This window comes from Camellia sinensis, chromosome 4, assembly GCF_055761805.1.
Source record: "Camellia sinensis isolate YWXY chromosome 4, ASM5576180v1, whole genome shotgun sequence".
NCBI classification, from domain to species: Eukaryota; Viridiplantae; Streptophyta; class Magnoliopsida; order Ericales; family Theaceae; genus Camellia; species Camellia sinensis.
The window spans coordinates 100,932,104-100,947,704 of record NC_138964.1 but is presented as its reverse complement, the minus strand read 5'-3'; the positions used below and the strand labels follow the sequence as shown (position 1 = coordinate 100,947,704).

Below are 15,601 nucleotides of genomic sequence, written 5' to 3'. Positions count from 1 at the left end.
AAAGAATGCTTACAAATTTGTTAAATTGAAAGAAAGGAAAACAAGATACTTCAATCAGATTAAATGCATAAAAAGTGAGGATTTCAGAGTGTAGTGAAAGATGAGGAGAATAAGGAAAGGTGAAAAAAAAATATTTTGAGACACTGTTAACCAAAAAGCATTTTAAAAACTTAAGGTGAGAGGAATATGATAGAATCGATGGAACTAAAGAATATAGATTTTATCATCAATAAGGGAGTTTGAGATTGAATTTGCATGGAAGAAAATGAAAGTAAGACATTAGGACCAAATTGTATCCCCATTGAGGCTTGGAAATGCTTTGATAAGAAGGGGATGTCTTGGTTAATAAAATTCTTTATTAAGATTCGAATAACTAAGAAAATGGTAGACAAGTAGAGAAAAAGAAAGAGTATTTTAGTAATCTCCATATTAAAATAAAGAAGATATTGAAAATTGCAGGCATTAAGTTAATGAATGAGTCATACAATGAAATTGTGGGAGAATGATTGAGTATCGCTTAAGAGTTGCAATAATAGTGGAAGAGAATCAGTTTGGATTTATGCCAAGCATATTAACTATGGAAGAGATATAGTCACTAAAAAGATTAATAGAAAAGTACAGAGAGAAAATGAAGAATCTACATATGGGTTTTATAGATATAAAAAAAGTTTATGATAAGGATACCAAGAGATATAATATTGTGGGCCATTTTGGGAAGTGGGTTATAATCCGCTTCCCAGATTATAACCCACTTTCTCTCTCACAAAAAAGCTGCTTATAAGCAGTTTTTTACCAAAAAGCTGATTATAACCATCTTCCCAAAATAGCCCTGTGGATGTTGGAGAAAAGGGTGAGATCAAAGGATATATTGATGCGATTATGCAATAAAAGACATGTATGATGGAGTTGTGACTACAATTAGATCACTTTTAGAAGAAACTAGTAAATTTCCAATCACTATAGGGTTGTATCAACGGTCAGCTTTGAATCCTTACCTATTTGCGCCCAAGTTATAGAGGAATTAATTAAACATATTGAGGATAACGTCCTATGGCATATTTTGTTCGTAGATGATATTATTCTAGTGGATGAAACTAAGGATTAAGACTAAACTAGAAATTTGGAGAGAAGCACTTGAATAAAAAAGGTTTAAATTAGCATAATAAAACTGCATATATGAAATGTAACTACAGTTATAATAGAAGTAGAAATAATGGATAAGTGAATATTAAAAATCAAAAAATAACTAATAGTAAACATTTTCATTACCTAAGTTTGATTATTGATAAGAATGGAAAGGTTAGAGACGGTGTGATCCGTAGAATCAAAATAGATTGGCTCAAGCGGATGAGTGCATCGAGCATATTATGTGATCAATGAATACCAACAAAATTGAAAGAAAAAATTTATACAATAGCTATAAGCCTAGTGTGCTTCACAAGACAGAATGTTCAACAACTGTGAAACAACATGTTCATAAAATGAGTGCAACTAAGATGAGAATGCTTAACTGGATGTGTGATAAGACTAGGAAAGATAGAATTAGACATGAATATATTCGCGAAATGATAAGAGTAGCACCAATTGTAAATAAGTTGAGAGAGAACATGTTGAAATGATTTGGTCATGTACAACGAAATGTATAGATGCCACGGTAAGTAAGAACCATATGATCACCAAAAATGGAAATATTTGGGGGAGAGGAAGGCCTAAACTGATATGGAAGGCGGTAGTAAAAAAAATGAATATAACAAGGGTTAGTTCGGTTTAGATTAACTGACCATATAGCCTTCACAGCGTAGAATGGAAAAAAACAAAAGATTCATATAGTCGACCCCACTTGATTGGGACACAAGGATTAGTTCGGTTTAGAATATAACAATAATCCTACATTCACACAAATGATGGAAAAAAATAAAAAAGGGGGAAAAAATCCAATCAAATCTTCTAGAACTATACAATGGTAAATTTGTTTCAGTATATGTAGTAAAATATGACTTGGACTTCTGATGAGAAGAAAGAGCCATTTTTTAAAACAATTGAAGAGTAGAATTTTGTCCATTTCGTATAGTTGGTTCTTGATAAGTATTTATCCATCCTTGAACCAATTTTTTGAACTTTGTAGTTTTTTGAGTAGAGATCTTATGTATAGAAGTTCTAGGTGCTTTTTTAATTTTCTTATAGTGTATACAGGAGGCAACCCCTTGGTGCCTTTTCTTTTATAATATGCTACTTATCAAAAAACAATCTAAGTAACGAACCTTAGTCCTTTAAGTTCTTTATTCATGTCTGCAAGAATAAGTTGTGCAAAGAAAACCTGCAAAATCAAGGGAGTTGTGAGATTTCAAATATGCAACAGAGGCATAAATCAGGAGGCGATAACAAGGAAAAAACAATGACAGACATCCAGTCAAAGAAAAAAATAAAGATTCTCCACACAAACATACAAAGAAGGATGCATAAATGTGAACATGCACATCTCAAACCCACCCATCCATGCACATGTGCACACATACATACAAAGAGAGATGGAGAAAGAAATATTACATACCAGCCCATAGCCAGTAGCTTCAGTTCGTAGGCTAGAGCCAGACCAGATTATCCTTGGCCCTGTAAAACTTCCCTGCATAAGTAAGGCATACAAATGAAATTTTCCAGAAAAATTTCACATGAATCATACTTGCAAAAAGATTTAAGAAAAATGACTCCATGAAAAAACCTAGTCTTAGCAGCAAGTTGATGCATTCATGGATAATATTGTATAAATATAACTTATAGAGCAAAACATAATAGCACTAATAGAGTCATAAGGAAAAGTTCAAATTAGAAAGACAACATTCAATGGATATAACGTAAGAAAATATCCACCAATTATATGATTTAGTGGTACCCATGCTTTAATTATGTGACCATGCACATACCAAATGTGGCATAGCAACAGTAGCACAATTTAATATAATTATTTTCATGTATTTTACAAATAAGTAACACCCTCTAGTATCAAAGCAAATCTTCCCATAAAACAAAGATTGAGAAAAAAAAGGCACGCAACCATGAAAGCAAAAAAGGAAAGTACTAGGAAAATATGAAAGCCTGGGAAAGAGGAGCAACCAATTGAAGAGAAAACACTTAAATCACATCCTTCACAGAATCACGGTAGTTTGCCACAGACTGTTCAACACAATCACACGAAAAGAAATTAATAATTTTTCTTGTTCATCCAATGTAACATTGCTAATGGCATCCACAAATTATCCATGGGTGATGATTATAGGTTTATCATGATGCCATAAGCCAGTCGACTATATCCCTCGTAAGCAAAGCTTTTAAAGGCGAATGCGTAACTTGAGAAGTTTTACCCCTCATGAAGTGAGGCAATAGCCTTAAGGCGTAAGCATTTCAAATTTAATATTTAGTAAACAAATTATATATTTTAAAATAGTGAAAAAACAATTAAAAATTAAATATAAAGGTATAAATACTTTTCTCCTTAAGGCATCAAACATTTCACTGCAGAGAATGAAACTTGCTTTCACTGAAAGTGAAATTGACATTCTTAGCTTCAGTGATTGAGCTTCTCACTTGAGCATTAACTTGTATTTTTTGTTCATTGTTCATTCACTTAAATTTTTATGTAAAATATAGTCACAAAAGAAGCTCTTTTTTAATTTTTGGGTTGAACTATCTACTAGACTAAGTTTAACAAGAGTATAGGCAACCTCTTCATATGTGTACTCGTCATAGGCTTAAGCGCAAAAGGCATACAAGGCGCACCTAAGGCGCATGCCTCACATCATGAGGCACAAGCCTTTAGGGAGTATAGCCTGAAAATCAAAACCTTGATGCATTTTACCTTAGCCTCAAGGCAAGGCAAGCATCATTAAAGCCTTTGAAAACATTGCTCCTAACTACGTAATAAATTATTTGTAAGGCCTTTTAAAGAACCCAACATTGGAAACCCCCTCTTCTCCCCCCAACCACCACCACACAAAAAAACAAAAAAACAAAAAAAAAGACTAAAAAAACAAAAACAGAGAGAAAAATGTACGTCTTTCTTTAATGTGCTCGATGTTGCAGCTTCTTGTGATTCAAAACAGCTAGCATATTTGTAATATCGTACAAGCCAAACATCTTCAAAGTCCAAGAACAGGAAGAAACCATTACAAGAAACATGGTTGTAAATAAAAAGTATCCTGTCCTGGGTTCACCTCCTTAAGGATCCGTTTGGCAAGAAGATTTGGGTTGGGTTGGGTTTGGGCTATTTTAGTCACAAAAAGACAAAATAAGTTTTTTAGCCTATAAGACAAAATTTCACATTTAAACCATAATCATTTCATTTTTTCTCTCACAAAAGTAAAAAAAATAAAAATAAAAAACTCATCCCAAACGAGACTTTTAGCCCCAGGCTAAAATAGCCAAAAAGCCAAAAAGTCAAAATACCAACCCACATCCCAAACGAAGGCTAAGTAGTTTTTGTTTATAAAATTTTTCTTATCAACAAAAAAAAAAAAAAAAGTATCCTGTAGAACATTAATGGACAATACAAGAACATATTTTTCCTCGTACATATCAGATTCACCGTTTAATTCCGTTGATCTTCAAATGGATGGTGCATATGTGGTATGCCTTAAATCTTAATCCAGTTCATGTGCATGAGGTTCAGATGTTGGTCAAGAACGTTTCACTCATTCTTGAGCCATAACTTGACATTATGATTTTTATCATCAATGTGTCTGTGTAATATAGATGAAAAATCAAGTTCAGCAAGAGACACAGCTTGATACCTGAACATGACTGGCTAGTCGCCGATATTGTCCAAACATATAACCCATTTCACGAGCACCCACACCAACCTCCTCCGAAGGAAGATCCTAATAATTTAGAAAAAATAAAACAGGGAGTGTAAATTTCTGGGCATAGCAAAATTAAAAGAGACACCATAAAATCCGACATGCTTAAAATTTCATATATAATCCACTGAGAGTCTGAAACAACTAATGAAACATCTCACTTTCCGGGTTACCTTATCAGGACCCAAATAACGGTATAGCTCATCCATAAAACTCTGACAAAAGCGCATGATCTGCAAACAATTATTAAAAACAAAAAGAATCAGAACAACCAAGAATACATCATCAAAAGCAAATACATTTTAAAATGCAAATAATACCTCACTGTCACTTTTTCCTTTGGGATCAAAATCACTACCACCAGCAGCGCCTCCAAGCTTATACGGAGATAAGGCACATTTTAATGTCTGCGAAGAAGTAAAAACAGAACATTGTCACACAATCGCAGGCTTACGTTTGCTACACATCTGTAATATCTATCTGGTAGAGAAGTTCCGGCAGTAACTATCACCTGAAATGTGTTCATAAATAGACCTCACCCAGATTAAATAAGGAGCAAAGCTACAAGAAGAAGCATTGCCATAGGCTCTCTCATACTCCTAGTAAGGGTAGGAAAGACTCTGCAAACTATTGTATTCTTGTAATCTATCAATTCAGTAGAGATTAATTTGGAGAATATCCTTGTACGGTAGTGCCTTTTGAAGCTCTCCAATGATGCAACTTTGTTCTAAGGACCATAATAAATAGAGGTGAACTCTCTCTGAATGTCCTAATGACATCCAACAAGGAACTCATTTTGGCAAGTGTCCTATATGGCAATTTTTAATCGGGGATGAGTCATGTATCATGGATAATTGATTTTATTTGATCCCAACAAACAAACACACAAAGGAAAGGATTCATTTGATCTAGTTAATCGTTAAAATAGTAAGTTAAAAAAGGTCATAGGGTTGAGTTTATTCGAGGGGTTTTACAAAGAGGATCATTTCATAACATATTTTTTAAATGTGGTCGAACATGACATAGATCATTTCATTTTCAGGCGGTTGCCTAGTATCTATAGATAAAATCAAAAAGGAATAAGGTTTTACTGTTTTGTTTGTGATTATAAACAGACTTGCTTTATCCTTATTGTCCTAACGAGCCACTGACCAGGAAAAGAAAATTAAAAACAAGAAAAAAAGGAGGCAGGGAAGAAACCCGTGTAAAATCTAAAGCAGAAAAATGCAATCAATCAATTGCCTTTAATTTAGAGATATAAAGAAAAAACAATCTGACTATGATCCTAAATCATTTAGGAGCTTGACTCTGGCTGGCAGAACTATCCATGAATCAATCAATTTCATGCAGATAAGCAAATTAACAAAATGGGAAGCATAACCTAGAAAAGTTTAATACAAAATTTGAACAACAAACCATAGAAGGAGAATGTGAAAGAACACAAGCACCAGAAATACCAATGATACCTGTTGGAAACCCATAAACTTTGCAATGCTTAAGTTCATTGATGGATGAAAGCAAAGACCCCCCCTACAAGGTCCCAGAGTCTGGTTAAATTGAACACGAAAGCCTCGATTGACATGTGCCTCACCCCGATCATCCACCCAAGGAACTCGGAAAAGAATTGTACGCTCAGGTTCAAGCAAGCGCTCCATCATGTTGACATAACTGAAACATCATGGAGCATTGTCTAAGAATTGCAATAAATTTCACCACAAACGTGGTTTGCACTAAATGATGAAGTGCTGATCAAGTATAACTCATCCATGAGACAACTCACTTAGAATTTTTGGCAATCACTCTTTCTAAAGCATTAACCACTTCTTGTGAATACTGTATGAACTCAACCTCATGAGGATCCCTCTTCAGTGCAGCTTCAACAATTGATCCAGCCGTTTTTGACATAAGAGCTTCAATTTAATAAAATCAGCAGAGGAGTGCAAAAAATGGAAAAAGAATTAGAAAGTAAAATTTAAATTGTTTTTAGGAAGCAATATGTTAGTAAGCATCAAGTTACATTAGGAAAATATTCAAATGAATTGACAGATCTGAATAAATATTTCCTAATTTCCACATTTTCTCCCCATCTTCTTTCCCTCTCTCTCGCTTCGGAGTTCAGACACAAGAGTCAGAGGACTGAAAGAGTATTTGGAGGACAAGAGGCGTGTTCAATTTTTCTTCATCTGTGCTCAATCTCTGTTTTCTGTGTTCATTTTTTTTTTTTTTCCATAGCTTCGATTCAAGATTTTCCACTTCTGGATAGATCTAATCTTGTAAAGTCAAAGACCAATACTTCTCAATCTCCAAGAACTTCTAATCTGGTTGGGAAGGATCTCATGCAAATCCTCGGGTACTGCTCTATCCCTATGCATAGCAAAGGTGTTCCCATGCAGGAATTGTCGAAGGATTGGCCTGATGATACTGGTGATATTCGTAATCAAGCTCAGATGGTGATCAGCATATGCAACTATTGTTCTTCCCTCCTCAATATGTGGATGGTAAGATCTGAACCTCTCCCCCTTTAGAGGTTGTTAATGATGGTACTAAACAATGGCATAATTGTCTTGTTGGGTATTACATTGACAAAAAGCTTCCATTTCCTGCTATGTGATCCATTGCTCTTAAAATTTGGAGCAGATTTGGGATTAAAGATGTTCTCTCTAATGATGGAGGGTTTTTCTTTTTCTTGTTTGAATCTTATCAGAAGTTGAGAATGGCTTTAGAATACCCTTGGCACTTTGGTGGCAAGCTTCTGGTACTTGAAAAATGGCTTTCCCAAATGACACTAATAAGAGAATGCCTGTGTAAAATTCCAATTTGGATTCAGTTCCATAATTGGCACTTGAGTTATGGACTGCTGAAGGTGTCAGCTATGCAGCTAGTGTCATTGGTATGCCTCTTTATACTGATAGCTTGACTGGAAAACATCAGAGGCTTCGTTATGCTAGAGTTTGTGTAGAAATTGATGCTGATACTGTTTTGCCTAGCTCTATTGATGTTAAATTTCCCAATGGTGAACTTTGCTGTGTTCATACCAAATATCCCTGGAAACCACATTCTGTCTTCTTCTTCTTTCTTGTTTTGGTTCTTTCGTGTTCTTCTTCCTCCTTTTTTTTTCCCCGCTTGCATTCTTCTTCTCTTTTTCTTCTTTCCAATTCCATTCTATAATACTGAATACTTAAGTTGTAACTTGTAACTTGTAACTAGCAATGGAACTTTAGGTATTTTTAGTGGCATTAGGCAGTAGGCACTAATGTGTGTTCAACTAGTTTGTATACTCCGTATTAGGCACTCTGTTTTAGGTTATTTATTTAGAATTATCTGTCCCAACTCTCAGTCAGTGGACTTGTATTGAGTAATGGTATGATTGCAAGTTCATATTAAGTGTTGAATTGAGTTATTTGGGTGGCACTAGCATCACCATACCTGCCTTTGGTACTAGAAAAGAGAAGAAGCGGAAAAATGCTGTGGGTCAAAGATCCGATCCAGGTTGGGAACAAAGGATTGAAATAGATGTTGCAACAAGATAAAAATGTAAAATGGCATTGCTCGTGCTGGAGGTATATTTAGGTTGAAGCATCATTTAGCTTCTTATCAAAATATTGAACCATGACCCGAGTCTTGGAAGACGTTAGAGAAAAGTTAATAAGTTTTCAAGAACTCAAACATTAGTCTCGAAAAATAAAAATTAAAAAAAAAAAAAAAAAGGATATGGAGCACTATTAGTATTAGATAATCAAAATAAACAAAAAAATTATAGGGTTGCAAATGAACAAAGTCGTTCGTGAACAAGCTCGAGCTCAACTCGATAAGGGGGCTCATTTGAACTTGGTTTGTTAAGTTTTTATTACATTCGAGCTCGAGCTCATTAAAATCTTAATAAATAACCTCAAACATACTAAAACTCAGCTCGTTAGCTGGGCTTGTTAGTTGCTTGTTTAGCATTTATTTAAATAATAGAATAAATATATTATTTATATATTAAATAATGTAAAACTATCTATAAAATAGGATAAATATGTTATTTATATATTTAAATAATGTAAATGTAAATAATAACTAACTACAGATAATACATTTATATAATAGCGGTGGTAGATATTATTATTTTGATAAAATATTGACTTTTCTTTTAGTATGTTTATATATATTGTATATATAATTGTATAATCAAATTTTCAATTGTAACTTTAATCTCATACCCAAGTATAAATTTATAATATCTTTGGCTTGTTAAAGCTTGTGAACAAGCTCGAGCTCGTTTGGTTAAATTTTTATTGAGCTTGAACTCATTAAAATCTTAATAAACAAGCCTAAACATACTAAAACTCAGCTCGGCTCGGTTCGTTTGCAGCCCTGGGTTCCATGAATAAATTTGTGGTAGACAAATCTAGACGTCAAAAGCAAAAACCCTTAATCAAATGTTTAAGAAAGAATAGAGAAATGATGTTTGTCAAACTACAGCTCGTTTCTTTTGCACTAGTGCAATTCTTTCAATTGTGTCAACAATCTATATTTCCATTCATGGTTAAAAGGATTGGAGACTATGGAAAGGAACTTGTGCCACCCTCTTATCATAAAATTAGGGTGACATTTTTTTAAAAAAAGAAGGGCATGAGACAATGCAATTGCTTGAAGAGTTCGAGGAACAATGGAAGAAGACCGAATGTACAATTATGTAAGATAGATGATCAGACAGAAATGGAAGGTTCATATGTAATTTTCTTGCGAATAGCCAAAACGAAACTATTTTTTATCATCATTAGATACATCTAGCATTTCAAAAACTAGTGAAAAGGTTTTTGAGCTGTTCGCTGAGTTGTGGAGAAGGTCGGAGTGAAAAATGTGTGCAAGTTGTAACAGACAACACATCATATAAACTGGTGGCATAAATATTAATGGATAAAAAAGGAAAGGCTTGTTTTGGACACCTTATGCAACACATTACATAGCTTTGTGTTGGAGGATTTTGATAAGCAAATTCAACTTCATTGTGTTACAATTGCAAAAGGAAAAAAGATTGTCATATATTTATTCAAAAATCAACATTCATTTGGATAAAGGAGTTTACAAAAAGTACTGAACTTATTAGGCCCACGATTACTTGGTGTGCAACCTATTACTTGACATGGAGACGCATTCAACGTTCTCTTTGTTTACATCGAACAAGTGGAGGATCATTTGGAAGAGCGTTTCTATGTGCTTGAAGGATGCAATACCTCTCATTAAGGTACTTAGGTTGGTAGATTCCAATGAGCATCTGACAATGGGATTCATTTATGATGTAATGGATCGTGCTCAAGAGAAAATTCAAAGGAATTTCAATAATGTACTAACAAGGTAAAAAAAGAAATTATATACCTATTTGATTTTTCTAGTCTATCTTTTATTTTTAAAAAGTAAATTATCTAATCTACTATTTACTCAATTCTGTCAACTATGATCCTACATGGACCATCATTGATAAAAGACGGGAATCTCAACTCCATCACCCACTACATGTTGCAACATACTTCCTAAACCTTCAATTTCATAATAGTCCCAATTTTCAACCTAATGTAGAGGTTAAAATTGGGTTGTACAAGTATCTTTAAAGAATAGCCCCCTATGCTAATGAGAGAGTGAAGATAGATTCAAATTGATGCAATAATGGTCCCCTATGCTAATGAGAGAGTGAAGATAGATTCAATTGATGCATTCAAGATTGCACGAGAACTCTGGTATAGAAAATGCAAACTTGACAAGAAAAAAGAAATCTCCAGGTTCTTTAATTTTACCATAAGTTGATTTGTATCAATCATAGTATCTTATTATTTGTTTTCAACTTTAAACTTGGAACTACCTTTTCATGTAGGTGATTGGTGGGGCTCTTTTGGGGATGAGTGTCCTAAGTTGAAATGGATGCAAGACTTGATATCTTAATTGCAAATGTCTTCAACTTGTGACATTTATCACCAAACCAAGTAACCACGGATCTAATAAATTCATTGCTTTTGTAAAATCATTCATCCAATAAATAGGATTGGTTATTGAATAAATATATGCCACAATCCTTTTTCCTATTGCAATTGTAACACGATGAAACTGAATTTGCTTCTCAAAATTCTCCAGCATCAAATCAATGCAATGTGTGGCACAAGGCACCCAAAACAAGCCTTGCCTCTAATCCATTAGCATTTCTCCCGGCAATTTAAAATTAGAAGCACTTTTCCCTACGACCTTCTCAACAACCTCATCTAATATCTCAAAAAACTTTTGCCAATTTTTGAAATGTCAAATGTATCTAATAACGACAAAAAAATTAGTTTCATTACTTATGGAGCTTATCTTTCTGTAAGACCATCAATCCAACATAATCGCACATTTGGTCTTCTTCTACTGTTCCATAAACTTCTCAAGCAATTGCAATGTCTTAGCACTTCTTTCTTTAAAATGTCACTCTAATATCATAGTAAAAGAATGACACAAGTCCTTTTCCATAATGCCAATCTTCATAACCATGAGTGGAAATATAGGCTGTTGAAACAGTTGAATGAAATTGCACTAGCATAACAGAAATGAGCTATAATTTCACAAACATCATCTCTCCTCTTAAACTTCTTTTTTTTCTTGGTTGATGACCGCTTCAACTAATCTCGGGACCCACACAAAGCATCCCCTCCACGTGGATCGGGCAAATCTCGAGCAAAACCTGCGGGCGTGGCCCCAATGAGTTGACAGAACCTAATGGGAGTTGAACTTGAAACCTGGAGGGAGCATACCCTCATGCCCCAAGTTGTACCCATTAGGGCAACCCTTGGGATTTTCCTAAACATTTTGACTGAGGGTTTTTTGATTTTGATGTTCAAACTTCATTACAAATTTATCCATGGAACCATAATTTTTTGTTTATTTTAAAGACTTAATAGTCCCACCTCCTTTTGTTTATTTTAAGGACTTAATAGTCCCACCTCCTCTTCATTGCCAATATCAACCATCCTCCCTTTTTTTTATTTTTTTTTAGTTTTTATTTCGAGACTCTAATGTTTGAGTTCTCAGAAAACTCATGAACTTTTCTCTAACATCTTCCAAGACTTGGGACATGGTTTAAAATTTTGATGAGTACAAGCTAAATGATGTTTCAACCTAAATATACCTCGTGCACAAGTAACGACACAATACTTGCATTTACTTTTTTTTGTCGCAACATCTATTTCAATCCCATTCTCCCAACCTAGATCGAATCTTTGACCCACAACATTTTTCCTCTTTCTCTCTCTTCTAGAACCAGAGGCAAGTATGGTGATGTTAGCGCCACCCAAATAACTCAATTCAATACTTAATACGAATCTGCAATCATACCATTACTCAATACAAGTCCACTAACTGAGAATTGGTATAGATAATTCTAAATAAATAACCTAAAACAGAGTGCCTAATGCAAAGAATACAAACAAGTTGAACACACATTAGTTCCTATTGCCTAATGCCACTAATAACACCTAAAGTTCCACTGACCATTACAAGTTACAACTTAAGTATTTAGTAATGGAGAATGAAATTTGTAAAAAAGAAAAAGAAAAAGATATATAAGTGTCATAATGAGTCCTCATACCCAAATCCTACTTTTGGATACATATCCCAATATCTTAAGATTTAAGTTTATAGACACACACCATACCCTATGTTATATGGACTCGGGTGCGAGTGTGTATGTATCTAAAGATTGGACCCATAAAACCTCAAATTTAAGGCTATGGACTTGGCATAAAAGGTTTATATTTTTATATTTTTATATTTTTAATCTATTATGTGAGATAACATGGTGTTACAGTGTCAAAAAGGGATTATACTCATTTTATAGCAATTATTCACCAAGATATCAACAATGCACAGTGTCTCATCATTAACAGCCAATCCCAAACTAGGATAAAAAATAAAAACTGCCCTATGTCACTAATAGCCATTGCAAAAACTTGCTAGAGCCCTTATGAACAAGAACACAGGGAATATAGCACGTGGTCTACTGCATGGCTACAAGTATTGCTCACAATAGAGCAAATTAGCAAACAAGTTTCACGTGGCTGACCCCAAATAGCCCAGACTCCAGACAATGCATGAATCTTATATTAGTCAAGCTGAGTTGGGTTATAATTTACTGCACAACTATCATATAAATAAAATTTATAAAATAATAAATCAATACATTATTTTCACATAACAACATTGCAGAATCTATTTATTAAAATATGAATGCCAGTAAAAGCATCATGCTAGTACAAGGAATACAAACCAAAGTGGTAGACTAACCTTTTACATAAATGGGTTTGTCAACAATAATCTTGTCTTTGGAAGCCATTTGGAGACGAAGGGCCTCTTTGTGTAGCAAACTATTGTTGTGTTCTTCCAGTGCACTCATCTGCATATTCCTACTACCTTCATTGCCATAAGGATTTCTTCTATGCTTCCTACCATATTCCTTACAAACAGAGCAGAATATCCTTGCTGTCCCTTCCTTCACATCAACATATGCCCACTTGTACGTGTCAGCCCATTCCTCTCTCCATCTTTTAACCACCTTCTTCTTCCTTTTCACAGTTTGCATCTTTGACAAATCTTGATCTTCACTGACAAGTTCGGAAACCATCACCATCTGTTTGCTATCATCATGCTCTTCAGCTGAAGGCTCTCGCGGCAGGCCACCGATAAGGGGAGTGGTTGCAAATGTTGGGTCATCATCACCAGGACCAATTTCTAAATCAATCTCTTCTCCAAGCTCCCTAACGACCAGGTGATGTCTCTGTGACTGATGAATCAAGTTCATATCACCCATTGTAGAATTCATCCCTAGCCCACCAACCAGTAGCAACATTCAGCATGACAGTTCAACCCACACCTCAAATCCTTTCCTCTGCACGAAGAAATGCATAAATAGCTAATTTAATTCATACTTCTCCAACCACAAAGAGAAAGAGTAGCTGACAGAGACATAATCATATAATAAAACCAGTATATACTACCACACATCTCCAGCAAATCCTGATAAAAACCCATATTATAAATCCAATACATGGCAACACGACACTAACCATGGATGGTATTTAGAACCCCAACACACAGTTTGGAACTTTTTCACTAACCATGGAATGGAACCTATTTAGAACCTCTGACCTCAAACCCAAAGTAGAAAATTCCCAATAATTTCTAACAGCAAGACTCAGACTTCAAAACTATAACCAAAGAACCCACACTTTTCCACTAGAGTCACATAATTATCATATCTGATCACAGAAGACAAAAACCCAGCTCACAAGACAATAAGATTCATTTATTAAAAAAATTATCAAAACAAACTTTCTGAAAATCACCCATGAGACCCAGATCATACCTATACTTAACACCAATTTCCCAAGTTTTTGGCACAGGTCCCAAATCCCTATGTTTTTTGGGTAAGTACCAAATCTCTATGTTACTCTATCACAAAACACTCACGGTCATTGGATTATGTCTTGAGGTTCTTGTACCTTGAGATTCTCACATGATCAAACAGCTGTGATTTTTGGTACAAGGGCACAGTGATTTGGGGGAAATAAATTTAGCTTTAATGTATGTTTCCTAAAACAATATAAATACACTTCCAAAATGGGAAAAAAATCACTAAGCAAGCATTAACACTTCAACCCACATCAAACAACCACTAGTTTATTCTTGATACCCAGAAGCACAGGAATTCAACAACGGTGGTAACAACAGAAATAGTAAATAAATAGCCAAAACAACAAAAAACAGTTTCAGAAATTACTTCCAGAAAGCAAAACGCAAGCTGAAATCAAAATTACGACCATGGAGTACCTAAATTGAAGTAGCAACTCTCTTCTTCAGTCTTCTCTGAACTCGCTCATACCTGTAAACAGGCTTGAAGATGGAAAAACTGAAGCGAGATCGTGTTTGGTATCGGAAATACTTAGTTGGGTCGTGATCAGATTGTTCTCCGATTCTCTTTTCTACTCTGATTATAGCAGTGTAGATAGAGAAAGAGAAAGCGATGAAGGAAAAAGAGGCGGGTTTGTTGTGATTTCGTGAGAGTGAGGGGTGGGTGATTTACCAGGGAGCTTCCATTTTCATCCAATAAAATAAATTTTTTATTTTTAAATTTTGTCAATTTAATTTTTAATTTTTAATTTTTAATTTTTTAATTTATTTTCGATCTGCGTCATTAATTTATTTTTTTTAAGTAAATTAATAATATATATATATATATATATATTAGTCATTAAACTTAATGTAAGTGTACATAAAATGTTTAAAATATTATTTTTTATTAAATTTAATGATTAAATTATTATTTTTTTTACGTCATTTTAACGAAAATAGATAAATAGTTTAAATTGAAATCAAATCAAAATTTTAAAATTTAAATTAAGAAATTAAAATCTCACAATTTATTTTATTATAAGGATCAAATCTTAAATTTTTCTTAAAATTTTATTTAGCCTTACTTCTTTTTTAAAAGTTAGTGGGTGCACATGCGATGTGATTTTCATCTAATCTAATATAATGTAATATAATGAGTTTTTAAAAAAATTTCTTACTTCTAATTGTCCTTATAATATGCATAACACATTTTAGAATAGAATGAGCATCTATATAATAAAGCAGGACGGTTTTTGAATTTGTCCGACACATATTTGTCCTACTAAGATATTTAGACGGCTCAGATCTATTCAAATTATAAAATAACAGCTGAGATATATTTTCCAAAAAATATCATA

The 15,601-nt window shown here is 34.0% G+C and overlaps 1 protein-coding gene across 2 annotated transcripts in view; it reads right to left on the bottom strand.

Moving 5' to 3' along the window:
- Positions 1–14,973, bottom strand: part of LOC114283566 (uncharacterized) — a 46,910-nt gene extending 31,937 nt beyond the window's left edge. For both annotated transcript variants that reach the window (XM_028226425.2, XM_028226427.2), the window contains exons 1-9: positions 14,682–14,973; positions 13,140–13,740; positions 6,631–6,760; positions 6,317–6,518; positions 5,171–5,257; positions 5,024–5,083; positions 4,785–4,871; positions 2,552–2,623; positions 2,262–2,317 (exon numbers count right to left, since the gene is read on the bottom strand). In XM_028226425.2, coding sequence (XP_028082226.2) covers positions 2,262–2,317; positions 2,552–2,623; positions 4,785–4,871; positions 5,024–5,083; positions 5,171–5,257; positions 6,317–6,518; positions 6,631–6,760; positions 13,140–13,701 — 1,256 coding nt within the window. In that variant the 5' untranslated portion in view covers positions 13,702–13,740; positions 14,682–14,973. The remainder of the gene's footprint in view (positions 1–2,261; positions 2,318–2,551; positions 2,624–4,784; positions 4,872–5,023; positions 5,084–5,170; positions 5,258–6,316; positions 6,519–6,630; positions 6,761–13,139; positions 13,741–14,681) is intronic.
- Positions 14,974–15,601: the final 628 nt, after the last annotated feature.